Below are 15,695 nucleotides of genomic sequence, written 5' to 3' on the forward strand. Positions count from 1 at the left end.
CTCAATGAGTGGGAATACAGGCTTGAAGGGTTGAATGGCCTACTCCTGTTCCTACACAGGGGGTTCTGATGTAACGTGATAGTTTCTGTTCTCGTGTTATAAGAAAATCGCACAATAGCTGCGTCATTTAAACTAATGGGACCGGAATCAGGTTACAACCTATACAGGTAAGGAAAGTTCGCGTTCTTACAAATAACGGTCTAAATTCTTCAATCGTGGTAAGGTCAATTTGCGTTGAAGAAACACGTGTTATAGCAGAACCGACTGTGTATATATTTTCTTTCACTTTCTGTGCGACATGGTGTGTTTTTGGTCTTCACTTGGCCTATCCTGGCAGTGACCTGACCATACCTAAGAGATAACTTGCAGTTAAATAAGATATACATAAAAGAGTAAATACTGTGTTCTTCATAATTCTAGGTGGAGTACTGTCCTTGCATTGTATCCAATGACTGTTGGAATCTCATGATGGAATTCATGCAAAGTTTCATGGGAAGCCATACACCCGGGATTCCTTCTGTATTCTCAACAAAACATGACGGAATTTATTCACCAACAGACACAGCTATTCAATACATGGAGCTGTTCAATAAGATTCGGAAACAGCAACAGGCCCCTGTGTCTGGAATTAGATAGACTACTTCAGTGTAGGAAATCTACATTGAGTCACATACGGACTTTGTACTTTTTGTTTCTTTTTGCAGTCTAAGCCACATTCTTGCTGAAGTAAATAGCAGATTTTCAATATGGAATATTCTTGGAAGCATTCAAGGTGCTGCAAAAATCTCTCCAGTACTTTGTTTCAAAGAAGCAGAAGGTGGAGTGAAGAAAAATGGTTTGTTGCTTTCCCTCTCTATCGACAGATGTGGCCACTCAACATCTGGGTGTCACTTTTCTGACGTGGTCAGTGAAGTCTTCCCGTGCTTTATTTTTAACCTCTTCTCCCTCTACCATCCCAACTCTGCTCACACTGATTCCCTTGTTATATTTGGAATTTTTTTTGGAGCAGAATTGTTCAATTAAATATAGGCACAACCTGAAGTGATGACATCCGCTGACTTGGCTGTGCAATCAGTGCTTTTGCAATTTCAAGTCGGGCTACCTTAAGCAAGTGGTGCGTGGAAGCTGTCAGGAAAGATTTGAAGAGAGTGGTACAGCCTTATGAAGAAGGATCACTGGACCCAAAACGTTAACTGTCCTTTCTCTCCACAGGTGCTGCCAGATCTGCTGAGATTTTCCAGCAACTTCTGTTTTTGTTACAGCCTTGTTTTTGATTGCACATCCAATCTTCGATTTGAAAGGCATGTGAGTGATTGGCTAATTCAGACTGCCGGCCTGGCTGTGGGCCATGTGGGGTTTAGAAACAGAGCAACAGAGGAAAAATGCTCGCTAGCTCCTCACAGCCAAATAATCTTTAAACAAAACCAATGTTGGAAATCCAAAATAAAAATAAAAAATTCAAAAAAATTTGACTAGTACATGAAGTATCTGTGGAAAGAGGAAGCTGCTGATGAATGTTTACGGTTTTTCTCACTTACAGATGCTGCTTAACCAGAATATTGCCTGTATTTTCTGTTTTGATAAATTAAGTCTTAATATCTTCCTGTACGACTGTACGGGTCACAAGCTCAATGGAAAGAAACTGCTTTGCTTTAGATTATGACTGAAAGATTGTCTTAGGCTTTGTAAACCCTTTTTTTCTGCTGGTTCTTAATGGGCAAATGAATTTAGTGAGATTAGTTAATAGATCTTAGTTTGTGTTAAAATATAAGTTGGTCAACATCACAAGTACATTGCTCCCAGGCTGAGGAGGGAATTTAAAACAAAAAAAATGCCCCATTTCTGACCAGTTGACTCCCACTGGAGCAATTGTGTGGGCTTCTAGAGAGGGCAAGATCTGGCTACATCAGTCCTTGTGACCATACAGCCTGCTGAGGCAGATTTACATATGAATGGCGCCTCTTGTGACGTACTGGTCAACTGCTGGTGCTGTTGGGTGTTTCTAAATTTTGGCTATTAGATGTTTAAAATTCTCTACAATTGTATCTATCATTGAAGCTGTCCAATGCTATTGTTCTTAAAAAAAAAAAAAAAATGATTAAAATAATTTGAGTTTGCTTTTTGCTTTCTGAGCTACCTTCCAACTGGGTTCACTGGATAGTAATCAAAACTGGGGATAATTACTGTTTCCCTATCTCCTGGTCGAGGAGTGCTAAAGAAACATATGGTGTTCCACCTGCTCAGATTAGCAAACTCAAATCAAGAGAAAGGGAGGGACACTGATAACCTGGATGGCTCCATTCCCTACTGCAATGAGATTTTTGATGGCCATCAAAACAATTTATGGAGCACAACTTACTCCCAAAAGTAAGGTAAAACACCCAATACATTGGGGAGGTGAAGAAATCCAATTTTATTGCAATAAGTTTTTAGATGCCTTAATTCTGAAACTCATTACGTCTCTTGTTTTAAGCTATACAGACTGTGTTATGTAGCATATTGTATTTCTGTGTATAGTTAATGGTTTTATCTATTTGTGGAAAAGACAATTCATTAATGGGACACACCACTCCACAACTGCCAGAGATTGAGATAATGTCATAAACCACAAAGGCAAACCATAAGTGACTTACGAACGATGTCAATTTTGGGAGGTGTTCATGCTCAGAATCCCTTTCAAAAGTGCAAGATTTACAGTGTGCTGAATGCAGAGTATTCTTGTTCATTTTGTGCTGAGGATTGCTACAATGGAATTGTTGGATTTATGAAGTAATATTGTGTCATACGGTGGCTTGGTAAGCAGAAATAGTGAGATTTATTTAACTGAGCAAATAGACAAACAAAAGACAAACAAACCTGTCTGCTGAAAAACAAAAAGAAATACAAATATGCTAGAAATGTGATACAGTAATAAAATGCGGGAAATGTTCAGGTTGTTTACAAAATGTGGAGACCAGTTCTGATGAAGGATGCACATCTGACTTTTAAACTAGTCTGTGATTGTTTTTGTATTTTTTTTTTCTCCCCACCTCAACATTTCAGATAAGGAAGGGATGTTTCCAGTTCTTCAGCAACTTGTTAACATGCTTCCAGTGAAGGCCTAGATAGAATGTTGGTATGGTTACTTGGCCATGAGAAGCATCAAACTTGATCTGAATCAGTTATCCATTTTGTAGGTGAAATGTCCCAAAATGTTTCACAAGACCATAATAAGATAATGACGGCACCTAGTCAACACATAAGACAGATGACCCAAATCTTGATCAACAAGGTAACTCTTAAGAACCATCTTAAAGGAAGAGAGCAAAGCAGAAAGATTTGAGAGAGTTCCATAAATTTGCTGCCAGACAGCTGAAGCAATGATTGGAAGTTGTAGGAGGTAGAAGACGCACAAAACTGGAATTGGAGATATGCAGAGTTGACTGTGATTGCAAGGCTTGGGGAAGTTGCTGAAATAAGCCTTCCATCATCAGACAGCCAGACGTTATGCTTTTGACTGTGTTCATTGGATCGTAATGAAAACTGGGGTAATTTCTCTTTCCTATCTCCTGGTCAAGGAATGCTAAGGAAACATATAGTGCTGCACCTGCTCAAATTAGCAAACTCAAAACAAGAGTAAAGGAGGGATCCTGAGAGCCTGGACATCTTAATTCCCTACTGCAATGAGATTTTTGTCTATCCTCAGGACTGTTTCTTTGCACATTTATTTCTGCTCAATTGGTACAATATGGGAATAAATACCCAAATAGCCTTTTAAAACAGGGGGCAATAAAAGTGGCTCATTCATTTTGCTTGTTCGGGATCGTACTGCACTTGTGACAATTATATGTGCTGTCATAGAATCTGTTTTTGTGTTATTCTTTCATGGGATGCAGGCATCACTGGTTAGGCCAACATTTATGCCATTCATGAAACCTCGGACAGTTAAATGTCAACAATATTTTCCTGGGTCTAGGATCAAAAGTAGGTCAGACCAGGTAAGGTCAGCAGATTTTCTCCCTGATGTGGAAGTTATGTGATCTTGTATAATGTTCAAGATTAAGTGAGTTACTATTTGTTTCACCCTGCCTTTTATAAGAAATAGATGCAGGAACTGGCTATTTCTGAACTTGCTCCACCATTCAATAAGATTACAGATGAGCTAATTTTAGTCTTTACTCCACTTTCCTGACTCTATATCCCTTGATTTCTTTGATCAAAAAGCTAACTTAATCTTGAATATGTTCAATGATCCAGCCTCCACTGTGCTCCAAGAGACCTTCAGAGGAAAAAAAATGTCATCTCAGTCTTAAATGGCTCACTCCTTATTTTAAAAATGTGATAGGGTCTCCAGCTCTAAGGATGTCCCTCACAAGCGAAATCACCATCTTAGCCTCTACCTCTCAAGTTCCCTTATTATCTTTTGTTTCAGTAATATTACCCCTTATTCATCTGCTGAACTTTATCTGGACTGCTTTCCAATGCAAATAATATCCCTCCTTAATAAGGAGACAAATACTGCATGCAGGTCTCTAGATGCGGCCTCACCAGTGCCTTGTCCAGTTGTAGCAAAGCTCCCTACTTTAATGATGCACCCCCCTTCCAATCATAGTGAATTTTACTCCCCAGTGATTGAAAACAGTATTGCTCCGTTCCTCAAGAAGTCAGCACAAGTAACCAAGTTGTTAGTGCACCATCTGGTATCCAGCCCTACAATGCAGGAGGCCAATCATGTTTATTGTGCCTGTGCTGAGGAATTAATAAATAAAAGCAATGACAATCTGTTTTTGTTATTTATGATGTTGACAATTAGCAATAAAAACCAGGAGTGGAACCACCTCATGCTACCATCAGGTGGTGGCAACTTAAGACTCTGTGTGTGTGTCTCTCAAACTCTGTCTCTCTGTTTCTCACTGTTTGCCTTGTGCAGCTGACAAGACAGCCTGTGGAGTTACCAGCTGTAAACATATCTTTAATCTTATGCCAGATTCTTGAGACTCACCTAGTTCAGTTCTGAAAAGTCGGAGACCGATGAGTGCAGCTAATTAGCTTTAACATGATATGCAACATGTTGCTGTTTCAGTGTCTGTTCCCAAACAGAATGACTGACAAGGTCAGTGCATTCTGCATACTGAGTCTTAGGCATGACTGTTGACCCATTTAAAACACACTTTCTTTTATATTTTTATCTTTTTAACAGTTTATTGCCAATTGTTGTATTATTTCCCAATTTCTTCTCTCAAAACAAACATCTGTCAACAAAGGGGAGTTATTAAGAATGTGTAAGACTGAACATATGGAAGTGTTTATTTTTACAAGTGACGTACATCAAAGTGGATAATATTTTTCAGACGATTTCCAATGCGCACACTTACTTTTCTGTTACACCTATGTCAAGTTTGTTTTGAAACACCTTTTAAATGTTACAAAGTCTTTACAATGCTACTGTAGAGGCTGTAGTTAGCACAGACAGTAGCTATACCGTTGAGTGGGTTAATGGGCACCATTACTTAAAGATTTGCTCTCGCTCTTAGTTGGCAAATATGGAATACAGGCTTGCTAAATCATTTGGAAAAGAAAGAGCATTGTGATTACTGTTCTCATTTGGGTGGCAGCAGTTGACATATCCTTATCCTGGACCTCAGTATATTGTTCATGCTTCTTGTGTTGTTGCTATCCTTTTGGAAAATCCAGTTGTGGGGATATTTGACAAGGGCTTAAGCTTGACTGTGATGCCCTTGTAGTAAATAATGCAGGTATAAGTTAGGATTTTATTTTATGCCTCATGTTTTCAAGATCTGGAATTCACTACCTCAATAGATACAGGAATGGACTGTTTCTGAGCCTGTCAGTAACATTATAGCTGATCTAATTTTATTCTTTACTCCACTTTCCTGTCTAACTCCATAAGCCTTGTTTCTTGTTTCTTTTTTCTTTGATCAAAAAACTGACTTAGCCCTGAGTACATTCAATGACTCAACCTCCACCATCCTCACAGTAGCAACCCGTAGAGGGGAAAAAGAATCAGATTTAATATCACCTTTCCTTTCATTGGATGTTTCCTTGGAAAGGAAAGCACTTGTTGGGCTATGGCGAAAGAGTGGGAAATAAACCAAATTTTTGATTTTTTTCAAAAGCTGGCAAAGGCAGAATGAGCTTAATGGCCTCCTTCAATGCTATAATATTCTACTGTGCTGTTAAACAGCCTTCTGAAATTACTGAGAGCTAATTCTTGGGGGTTGGCCTCTTGGCAAAGGTACAATGGTGGCAGCTGACATTTTGGAACTCAACTCTTGTCAGAGAAAATTTTCCAGGAAGTAGAGAAAGTTGGTTGGGGAATTGGAGGAGTGCAAGGTGGGAGAGGGGATTTAATTTGAAACAGGGTATCTGACAAAACAAGAGACAAGTAAACTCAGCAAAACTCATTTGCTAGGAATGGCAGTATTTTAAATGACATTTTAATATATTTATTCTTGCTGCAAAAATAAACTTAGATTGTAAACTCGTTTAACAAAATGATTATATCTAATTACAAATGTCTGCAGAATCTGGATCCCATTACGTTCCAGTCATTGCACAATGGTTACAAATTAAAAACATGTTTTTAATAACAAAGCTGATCATTTGATAATTGTCTCTTCTAACCTGCAGTTTAAAAAAAATTACAAAAGTTTAGATACCTTACATTTGATGTCAGGAAGTAACATATTTGCCTATTTAGGCCACTGGCCCATTGGAAATATTTGAGCTGTGATCTTGAAAGGGACAGGCTCGGCTAGCAAACAGTGCTCCAGCAGACTTCAGATATTTTGGTATCTATTACAGGATTGAAGGGCTGCTCAAGAGGCGTTAATTTGATTAAGTGGTGGCATTTTAAGTCACTCGGTTCTGGGTTTAAATTTCATTCTTGGAGCTCAAGGGCTTTATCTATGTTGACATTTAAGCACAGAGCTTTGTTTTGAGAGAGAATTTTCTTTATTTTATATAAAATGTTAATTTAAACTGAAGTCCTGTGTGCAATGTGAATTAACCTTCACATACTTTGAAGGATATGAGCGTTTTCCTGGTCAGCATTTATCCTTAAGAGAATCACAGAGGTGTTATGGTGCAGAGGCCATTCAGCCCATTGGACCTTTAACCAAAATAGATTAACTGCTTGTTAATCTTCGGGCTGTCCTTTTCGTGTCTGATTAACTTTTGCTTTCAAATTTGTTGCTTTTAATTCATTCACGTGTTGAGCGCATTGCTGGCTAAACCAGCATTTATTGCCCATCCCCGAAGATGACAGTTTCCTTCCCAAAACGATGTTAGTGAATCAGAGGTGTTTTTCTGACCATCAAATCATTGTTAGACTCTTAATTCCAGGTTTTTATTGAATTCAAATTCCACCATGGGACATGGCATGATTTGAATCCGTGTCTTTGCGATAATACCACTAGGCCATCGCGTAGTACTTTAAGATCATGCATCAACGGTAATTGATTGACTGCAAAGCATTTTAGAACACCAGGATGTACTTTGCCACTTCTCCAATCTGGAATGCTTGGGACCAAGTTATTTCTGGATTTCAAACTTTTCTGGTTTATGGAAGATCATTAGAATGTCTATTCATATGTGAGTGAACTGGAAAACATCATTGATAATGCATTATAAAGCAGCAACAAAACCAGTTTTGATTATCTAAGTGCTATATTTTTCCAGGTATTCTGCTCTCAAAATACTCTACTAAAATGATGAATCATTTAGGTCCACTCAAAAAAAAACTTCTAGATAAGTGGTGTTCTGATCCATAGAGGCCAGACTGGAGAGACACAGTATTATAGAAAATGAAAAACATTTCTCTTTCTGAAACAGGATGTAAGTGAATTTAAACAGAAGTGAAAGCATTTTCCCTGTTTTCTATAGCCCTGTCTTTGTTGTCTAGTGTAAAACGAAACACTAAATAATAAAGGAGCAGTAAATGTATTGTCATAAAGGGACTGAAATTTGTACTGGACACGGGTGATAATATTTGATTATATAAGCTTCTTCATGTTTTTTATTAGTTGTGCCCATCTTAGTAAGGGAAAATGTTTTGTTTGATGTCACCAGCCCAGTGTCTCCTTACAGTTTTATTATGGGGGGTTGAGCTGTATATGAAGGCTGCCAACATTATTTGGATATATCCATGAAGTCTTAGTCATCGGAAACCACTGCACCCAGTCAAACAACATTCTTTTCCCATATGTCCTTTGGCAAAAAAAAAGCAGTCTGTAAAAGATTTATTCAAGGAATGTGGGTATCACTGGCTGGCCAGCATTTGTTGCCTGTTTCTAGTTGCCTTTAGAAGGTGGTGAGCTGCCTTCTTGCACCACTACAGTCCACATGCTGTAGGTTGACCTACAATGCCCATGGGGAGGGAATTCCAGGAATTTGACCTAGTGACAGAGAAGGAATGATGATATATTTTCAAGTCAAAACGGTGAGTTGCTTGGAGGGGAACTTGTAGGTGGTGGAACTTGTAGGATAAGTATTCCCACTTATCTTGTAGATAGTATGCAATGCTGCTACTGAGCATCGGTGGTAAGGGACTGGATGCTTGTGGATGTGGTACAATCAAGCAGCTGCTTTGTACTGGATGGTGTCAAGCTTCTTGAGTGTTGTTGGAGCTGCACCCATTCAGTCAATTGGAGAATATTCCATCACACTCCTGACCAATGCCTTGTAGATGGTGAACAGGCTTTGGGGAGTTAGGAGTGACTCGCCACAGTATTCCTAGCCTCCAACCTACTCTTGTAGCCACTGTGCTTATGTGGCGAGTGCAGTTGAGTTTCCAGTCATTCGTAAACTCCCGTTTCCCCCCCATCCCAGGATGTGGATAGTGGGGGATTCAGTGATGGTAACAGCATTGAATGTCAAAGGGCAGTGGTTCGATGGTCTTTTGTTGAAGATGGTCATTGCCTGGCATTTGTGTGGTGTGAATGTTACTTTTACTTGTCAGTCCAAGCCTGGATGTTGTCCGGATCTTGTTACATTTGAACATCGACTGCTTCAGGAGTTGCAAATGGTGCTGAACATCCCCACTTCCGACCTTATGATGGAGGGAAGGTCATTGGTGAAGCAGCTGAAGATGTTTGGGCCAAGGACACTGCTGAGGGACCCCTGCAGCAATGTCCTGGAGCCGAGATGACTGACCTCCAACAACCACAATCATCTTCATATGTGCCAGGTATGCCTCCAACCAGCAGACAGTTTATCCCTGATTCACATTGATTCCAGTTTTGCTAGAAATGATATAAGGAAAAACATTGCAATATTCCTATGATTTGGAACACAGTTACTGAAAGGTGGTAGAAACAAGTTGGATAAGCACTTGAAGGGGGAAAATTGCACTTAAAATAATGTATTTATATGATGCTTTTCCTAACATGCAACATCTCAAAAAATAGATTGGCTGATGGTGAGAAGAACATTTCCTGCCGATCATCCATTCTTGCCCAGATTCTCATCACTGCAAATTGTCTTTGAGATGGCTGCAGCAATGAAGAGAGAGTTGGACATCTGGAATTTGCCTTTGGAGAGAGATGCAGTGGTTTTTGTGGAAGTTCATCCCCAGCAGCTCCATGACTCAGGGCTCTGAGCTGTTGCCTGGAACACACCATTACACAAATCTCGACAGTGGCTAGGGGACCATCAACTCTGAAGATGGTATCTAGTCTGCTCGAAACACTTTAACAATAGCTGTTTGTGTGAAGACCAATCAAGTGGAATGGGCTGACACTTTCCAAGATCCAGGACTATGTGCTGAGAGATACACGAAAACCCAGAGCAGCCACTACCAAGGTGCAGTGGGGAAAGGCCACTTTACACCAAAATGTACCGAGAGGCTACTAACTTCTATAACCCTTTTGGCAAAATACTTGCATTGAAATGTGTTTAGTTTTTGTATTTAGTAATCAAACAAATTTTGCATTTGGAAGGAGGCATGGTGCAAATCATTCAAATGAGAAATGTGGAATTGTATTTTCTGTAATGTCCACTTTGGATTGTTTTGTCATGTACTTTTATAAAATTTATACATGAAGTATTTTCTGCAAACAAAATATCAGATGTCCCAAAATGCTTTATGGGGCAATTCAATAGTTTTTGAAGAGTAGTCACTGTTCTAATAACAGCAAACAGCAACATGATAATGATCAGATAATCTGTTTTTTTGAAGTTGATTGAGTTGTAAATATCGTGCAGGCCACTAGAGATAACTCCTTTGCTGTTCTTTGAAGTAGTGCCACAGGATCTTTTACATCCGTCCAAGCAAGCAGACAGGGCCTCAGTTTGAATCTCTTTCCAAAGACCGCACAATCTGACAGCCCTGCACTCCCTCAGTGCTCCACTGAAATGCTATGTGCCCAGAGTGACCCTGTAAGATACAACACTCAGACAAGAGTGCTAAAAATCAAACCTCACTTTACACTAGTCTACATAGTAGAGCGTTGTTAAAAGGAAGTGGGGGAATTGATTGATTTGGATATTGCTTGTAATGAACTAGCGCAGAGACAATGAAATGACGGTGTATTGGTCTATGATCTCCAATATTTTATTATTAATAAAAAAAAGTTTTGAAAACAAAAGGGAAAGTTTTGCACCATTTGAATAATTCCCCGGCCTGCCTGCCCACCACCCCATCATCTGATCTCCTCTGATTTGCTTTCAGCCAGTATCCAGGAAATGTTGAGTTGTTAGTCTCTGGAGAATCCTTTCTGATGTTTCTGGAGGGTCTTAGGGAAGGTTTGCGTAAATCCACCTTTAATGATATCAGGACATCCAAAAAATCTTCGTAGCAGCTGAGGAATGTTCACACTCTACCTTTATCAGTTCCTGTTTGTGAAAACTTTGAACAAATTGCCTCTTCAACCAAAAGGCAGTAGATTTTATGTTATGTCTTTTTCCACCTTAGCCTGGTTTGTGGCTCAGGACTATCTTCCATGCTGCTCTCTCAGCTCCCTATGATAACTGGGAAAGTGCATTTCCCCACTCACCCGTAACTCTTTAGACACTGACCCCCACTCCCCTTGTCTATGGTGCTAATAATGAAAACTGTACTTAGCCTGTGTGCGTTGAATCATAATAAAAACTAAAGGAAAACAAAGGAAGACTTGCATCTGTATCATGTTTTTCATGCTCGTTGGCATTTCAAAGTATTGTACAACTTGTTAAGTACTTTTTGAAGTTAAAGAGCCAAATAAAAAGGTTGTAAAAACTCAACAGGTTAGGAAACATTTGTGGAGAGAAGCAGAGTTGGGTTGAGGTGAAACTTCATCAGAATCCAATACTTTCTAAAGTTGGTCATTGTTGGGAAGTAAGAAATGCAGCAGCCAATATGTTCACAGCAAACTCCACTCAACACCGATGTGATAACGACTAAATTAATTTCGTTTCTAATGTTGATCAAGGGATAAGTATGAGCCAGAGGTGGAGTGGGGGATGTAACTCCCTTGCTGTTCTTCACAATAAAGCTATTGCATCTTTTATAACCACCTGAGCACAGTGACAAGTTTAACATCTAATATGAAAAAGATTAACTGTGCTGTACTCCCTCTGTACTGCACCGAAGTTTGGGGCGATCAGATTTTCAGAAGTCAAAACTAGGACGTGTTGACCAGCTTTTGTTAATATGAAGTTTCACACTAAGGGGATATGAGACCCTGTTTAACTGTGGCCCAATCCAGTGTAGTAGTGAGCTGTTTCCTTGGCCACCTGGATGCATGGTTTTACCTGAAATTGGAGCATCTGCCGTGCCATTTGTGAACTTGTGAGCTAAGAGGTGCTGTCAATATTACACTCAAGAGAGTGAATCAGGTGAATCTCGCATGAGTTCCCAGAGCACAAGCTTGGCTGGAGGTGTTTCCCTGGGACCAGTTGTAAATCAGCCTAGATACTCTCCCTAGCCCTATCATCATTTCAGTTGGTTTACATTCCAGTTACATTACTATTTTGTCACCACTTCCTTACCTTTGACATAATTTACAACCAGGGTAAAGCTGAAACCTGAGCACTTGAACCACTTTTGAAGAGTTTGTTGGGACAGCTAGGACACAATGAAAATCTGGGGCTGCCTTGGGTATACAGGACATCTAGTCACTCTGTGGAGTGTCAAGTGTCGATATTCGCATTTGGGTGTTTAAGCGGTGGGAATGGGACTTTCATTCCTCCATAGGATGTAGGAGGTGGGCATTGTTAGCTAGGCCTGGATTTGTTGTCTGTCCTTATCCTTGAGAAGGTGGTAGTGGTCTGCCTTCTAGAAATGCTGCAATTAATGTGGAGTAGCTACACCCATAGTGCTGTTGGGAAGTGAGTTCCAGCATTTGTGTGAAGGACTGATGACATTGGAACATAGAAATAAATAAGTTAGAAGTAGGAGTAAGCTATTCAGCTCCTGGAGCCTGCTTTACCAATAGAAAAGATTATAACTAATCTTATTCTGGCCTCAATTCTACTTTCCTATTGATTCTCTATAACCTCTGACTGCCTTATCAATGAGGAATCTATCTAAGTCAGCCTTAAAATATTTGATGACCCTCCTCTGTTTAGGAAAGAGAATTTCATCAATCAATGACTCTGAGAGAAAACCTTTCTCCTCATCATTTTAAATGCGCCATCCCTTATTCTGAAGCTGTCTTCTCAGGACCTAATCTTTCCCATCGGAGAAACATTCTTTCAGCATCCACCCTGTTGAGTCTTCTTGAGAGCTTGCACTTTTTAGTAAGAGGTAGCCTTTCATCTTTCTAAACTCCAATGGATACAGGCCCAACCTGACCCCCAATCTTTCCTCAAAAGATAACCCTTTCATCCCAGCATCCTTCCAAATGAGTGGACTCTACCATTAATAAAGTCAGGGGCAATGGATTCATGGGAACACCACCATCTGCAAGTTCCCCTGCAAAACACACACCATTCCGACTTGGAATATATCACCATTCCTTCACTGGGTGTAATGCTAACTTGCAATGTCACATCCCAGGAATGAATCTTTTAAAAAATATGTATAGTGTTATCATTTACTCATTTTTTTCCAGGTCAAGGATAAGAAGTCAAGTGAAGGCCTTTGGCTGCTTGAGCCTGCTCCACCATTCAACAAGAACATGGCTGATCTCTAAGTCAACTTCGTCCTTCCTGCATGAACTCCATATCCTTAAATTCTGTTCATAAACAAACATTCTTCTATCTCTGTCTTGAATATACTTAATGATTAAGCATCCACAGTTCTCTGGAATATAGAATTCCAAAGGTTGTTAGCTCTTCGAGTGAAGACATTTCTTCTCACCTCAATGCTAACTGGTTGCACAAAGAGCAAATGGTTTCCTGCCACTAGCTTCTCGAGGACAATTAGGAATGGCCAATAAATCCTTGCCTAGCCACTGATACCCATATCCTGTGAAGGAATAAATATATAAAAAGAATTAGTTATGTGGAGGATAGTGTGCTGATTGGAAGATGTGAGGGTGGAATTGAATGTGGTTCATGGTGAACATGGTACATGGTCAATGTGGGGCAAGGTAAGTGTCGTACATGGTGAATGTGTCTAGTGTGAAAATTGGCAAAGTGAATGTGGTCATGATCATTCATTAGTGGTCCCTTGCAGATGAGGATGACTCTCTTCCACTCTCCGGGTGAATCTGTAGGTGGCTGTACAAACTGATGCAACTACTGCAGGCTCTGTTACACTTAGGGCAAAAGGTGGTTGTGGGAATGGGTGGGTGAGGCATTGGTGTGTTTTTGCTTGGCTTCTGCCTTCTCCTGATGGCAAGTCTTGTGGTGCTTGACGCCTTCCCAAGTTCCTCCTCCACTTTGGTTGGTCTTGGACAAGTCATTCCCAGGTGTTGGTGGGAATGCCACACTTCACCACTGATACCTTGAGGATATCACTGAAGTGCTTCCCCTGTCCACCTGGGGCTCACCTGCTGTTTAGATGCTGGGAGTGGAGCATCTGTTTGGTGAATCTTGTATCAGTACTGCAGAAAATGTGCCCAGTCCATCATAGCTGATCAAGGGTGGTCAGTGTCTGGATGCTGGAGATGTTGGCCTGGTTGAGGGGACGCTGGTGTTGGTGCATCTTTCTTCCCAGTGGATTCACAGGATCTTGTGCAGGCAGCGTTGGTGGTACTGCTCCAGCACCCTGAGCTGTCTGTAGACAGTCCATGTCTCAGAGCCATATAGGAGGGTGTGAACCGAAACAGCTCTGTAAACCATGATCTAGGTGTCAGATCTGATGTTGTTGTCCTCGAACATCCTTTTCCTCAGGGACTTGAAAGCTGCGCCAGTACACTGGAGGTAATGTTGGATCTCTTTATCAAGAGCTGTTTTGGCCGACAGGATACTCAGAGATACATGGTCAATGTGGTACATGGTGATTACAGTACATGCGTGAATGTGGCATGTGGTGAATGCAGTGTATGGTGAATATCTATTGGGCTCACATTCTGGAATCTACATATATTAACACACCCTGTTCTTTGCAGACAGAAAGAATATGTACACGCACTGTGTGGTGACAGTCATTCACTAGCTCATTTTTCAGGGCAATGCTGTGACCATTCACAGTCAATCTGGCTGGTTTAAAATCTAAACAAAGCCTGGTGACTGTCAATCATCATTTACTGCTGCATTCTCCATTGCAACACCTCTACCAATCATAGTACACTTGCCTGCCAATCTCCATTCCTACAGTATAAATGTTGTTTTTCCCCTTTTTGATATTCTTGTGAATTGCCATAATGAGTGCAAGACGATAGTCTTATAAAAATCAGCAGTACTCAGTTTAGATGGTGGATGCAGTAAATGGTGAATTTGTTACATGGTGCGTGTGATACATTGTGGATATGATACATAATTAAGTTGTATATGGTGATGCATACATGGTGACTATGGTGCAATAAACAGCAAAGGCCGTACATGCTAAATGTGGTGAATGCACTGTATGATGACTGTGGTACACAGTGAAAGTGGTATGTTAAAAATGTAGCACATTGGAACATGATGCACGGTAAACGTGGAACATGGTGAATGCAGTATATGATGAATGTGGCACACTGTAAAGGCAGTGCGAGGTGAAGGCAGTATATAGTGAAGGCACTACATGATGAAGTGGCACATGGCAATTGTGGTACATGGTGAAGGTGGTATATGATGAAAATGATCTACAGTGAGTCTGGTACATGGTCTAGTTGTTACATGTTGAATGTAGTTCATGGTGTTTGCGGTAAATGATGAAGACAGTACATGGCAGTTGTGGTGCATGGTGAATGTAGTACACTGATTGTTGTACATGGTAAAGGCGGTATGTGGTGATTGCATATATGGTGAAGGCGGTATACAAAGGTAGTAGTACATGGTGAAGATGATACAGTGATTGTGGTACATAGCGAAGGTGGTACAGGGTGATTGTGGTATGTGGTGAATATAGAACATAGAACATAGAACATAGAACATTACAGCGCAGTACAGGCCCTTCGGCCCTCGATGTTGTGCCGACCTGTGAAACCAATCTGAAGCCCATCTAACCTAAACTATTCCATTATCATCCATATGTTTATCCAATGACCATTTAAATGCCCTTAAAGTGGGCGAGTCTACTATTTTTGCAGGCAGGGCATTCCACAGTCCATGGTGACAGCAGTACATATCCATTGTGGTACATGGTGAAGGTAGTACAAGGTGATAGTGATACGTGGCAATTATGG

At 40.4% G+C, this 15,695-nt stretch overlaps 1 protein-coding gene across 2 annotated transcripts in view; it reads left to right on the plus strand.

Annotated features, from left to right (window-relative positions):
• Positions 1 to 4,759, plus strand: part of med20 (mediator complex subunit 20) — a 24,212-nt gene extending 19,453 nt beyond the window's left edge. For both annotated transcript variants that reach the window (XM_048612174.1, XM_020531155.2), the window contains one exon: positions 421 to 4,759. In XM_048612174.1, coding sequence (XP_048468131.1) covers positions 421 to 636 — 216 coding nt within the window. In that variant the 3' untranslated portion in view covers positions 637 to 4,759. The remainder of the gene's footprint in view (positions 1 to 420) is intronic.
• Positions 4,760 to 15,695: the final 10,936 nt, after the last annotated feature.

The sequence above is a fragment of the Rhincodon typus genome, chromosome 25 (genome assembly GCF_021869965.1).
Source record: "Rhincodon typus isolate 14 chromosome 25, sRhiTyp1.1, whole genome shotgun sequence".
Lineage (NCBI taxonomy): Eukaryota > Metazoa > Chordata > Chondrichthyes > Orectolobiformes > Rhincodontidae > Rhincodon > Rhincodon typus.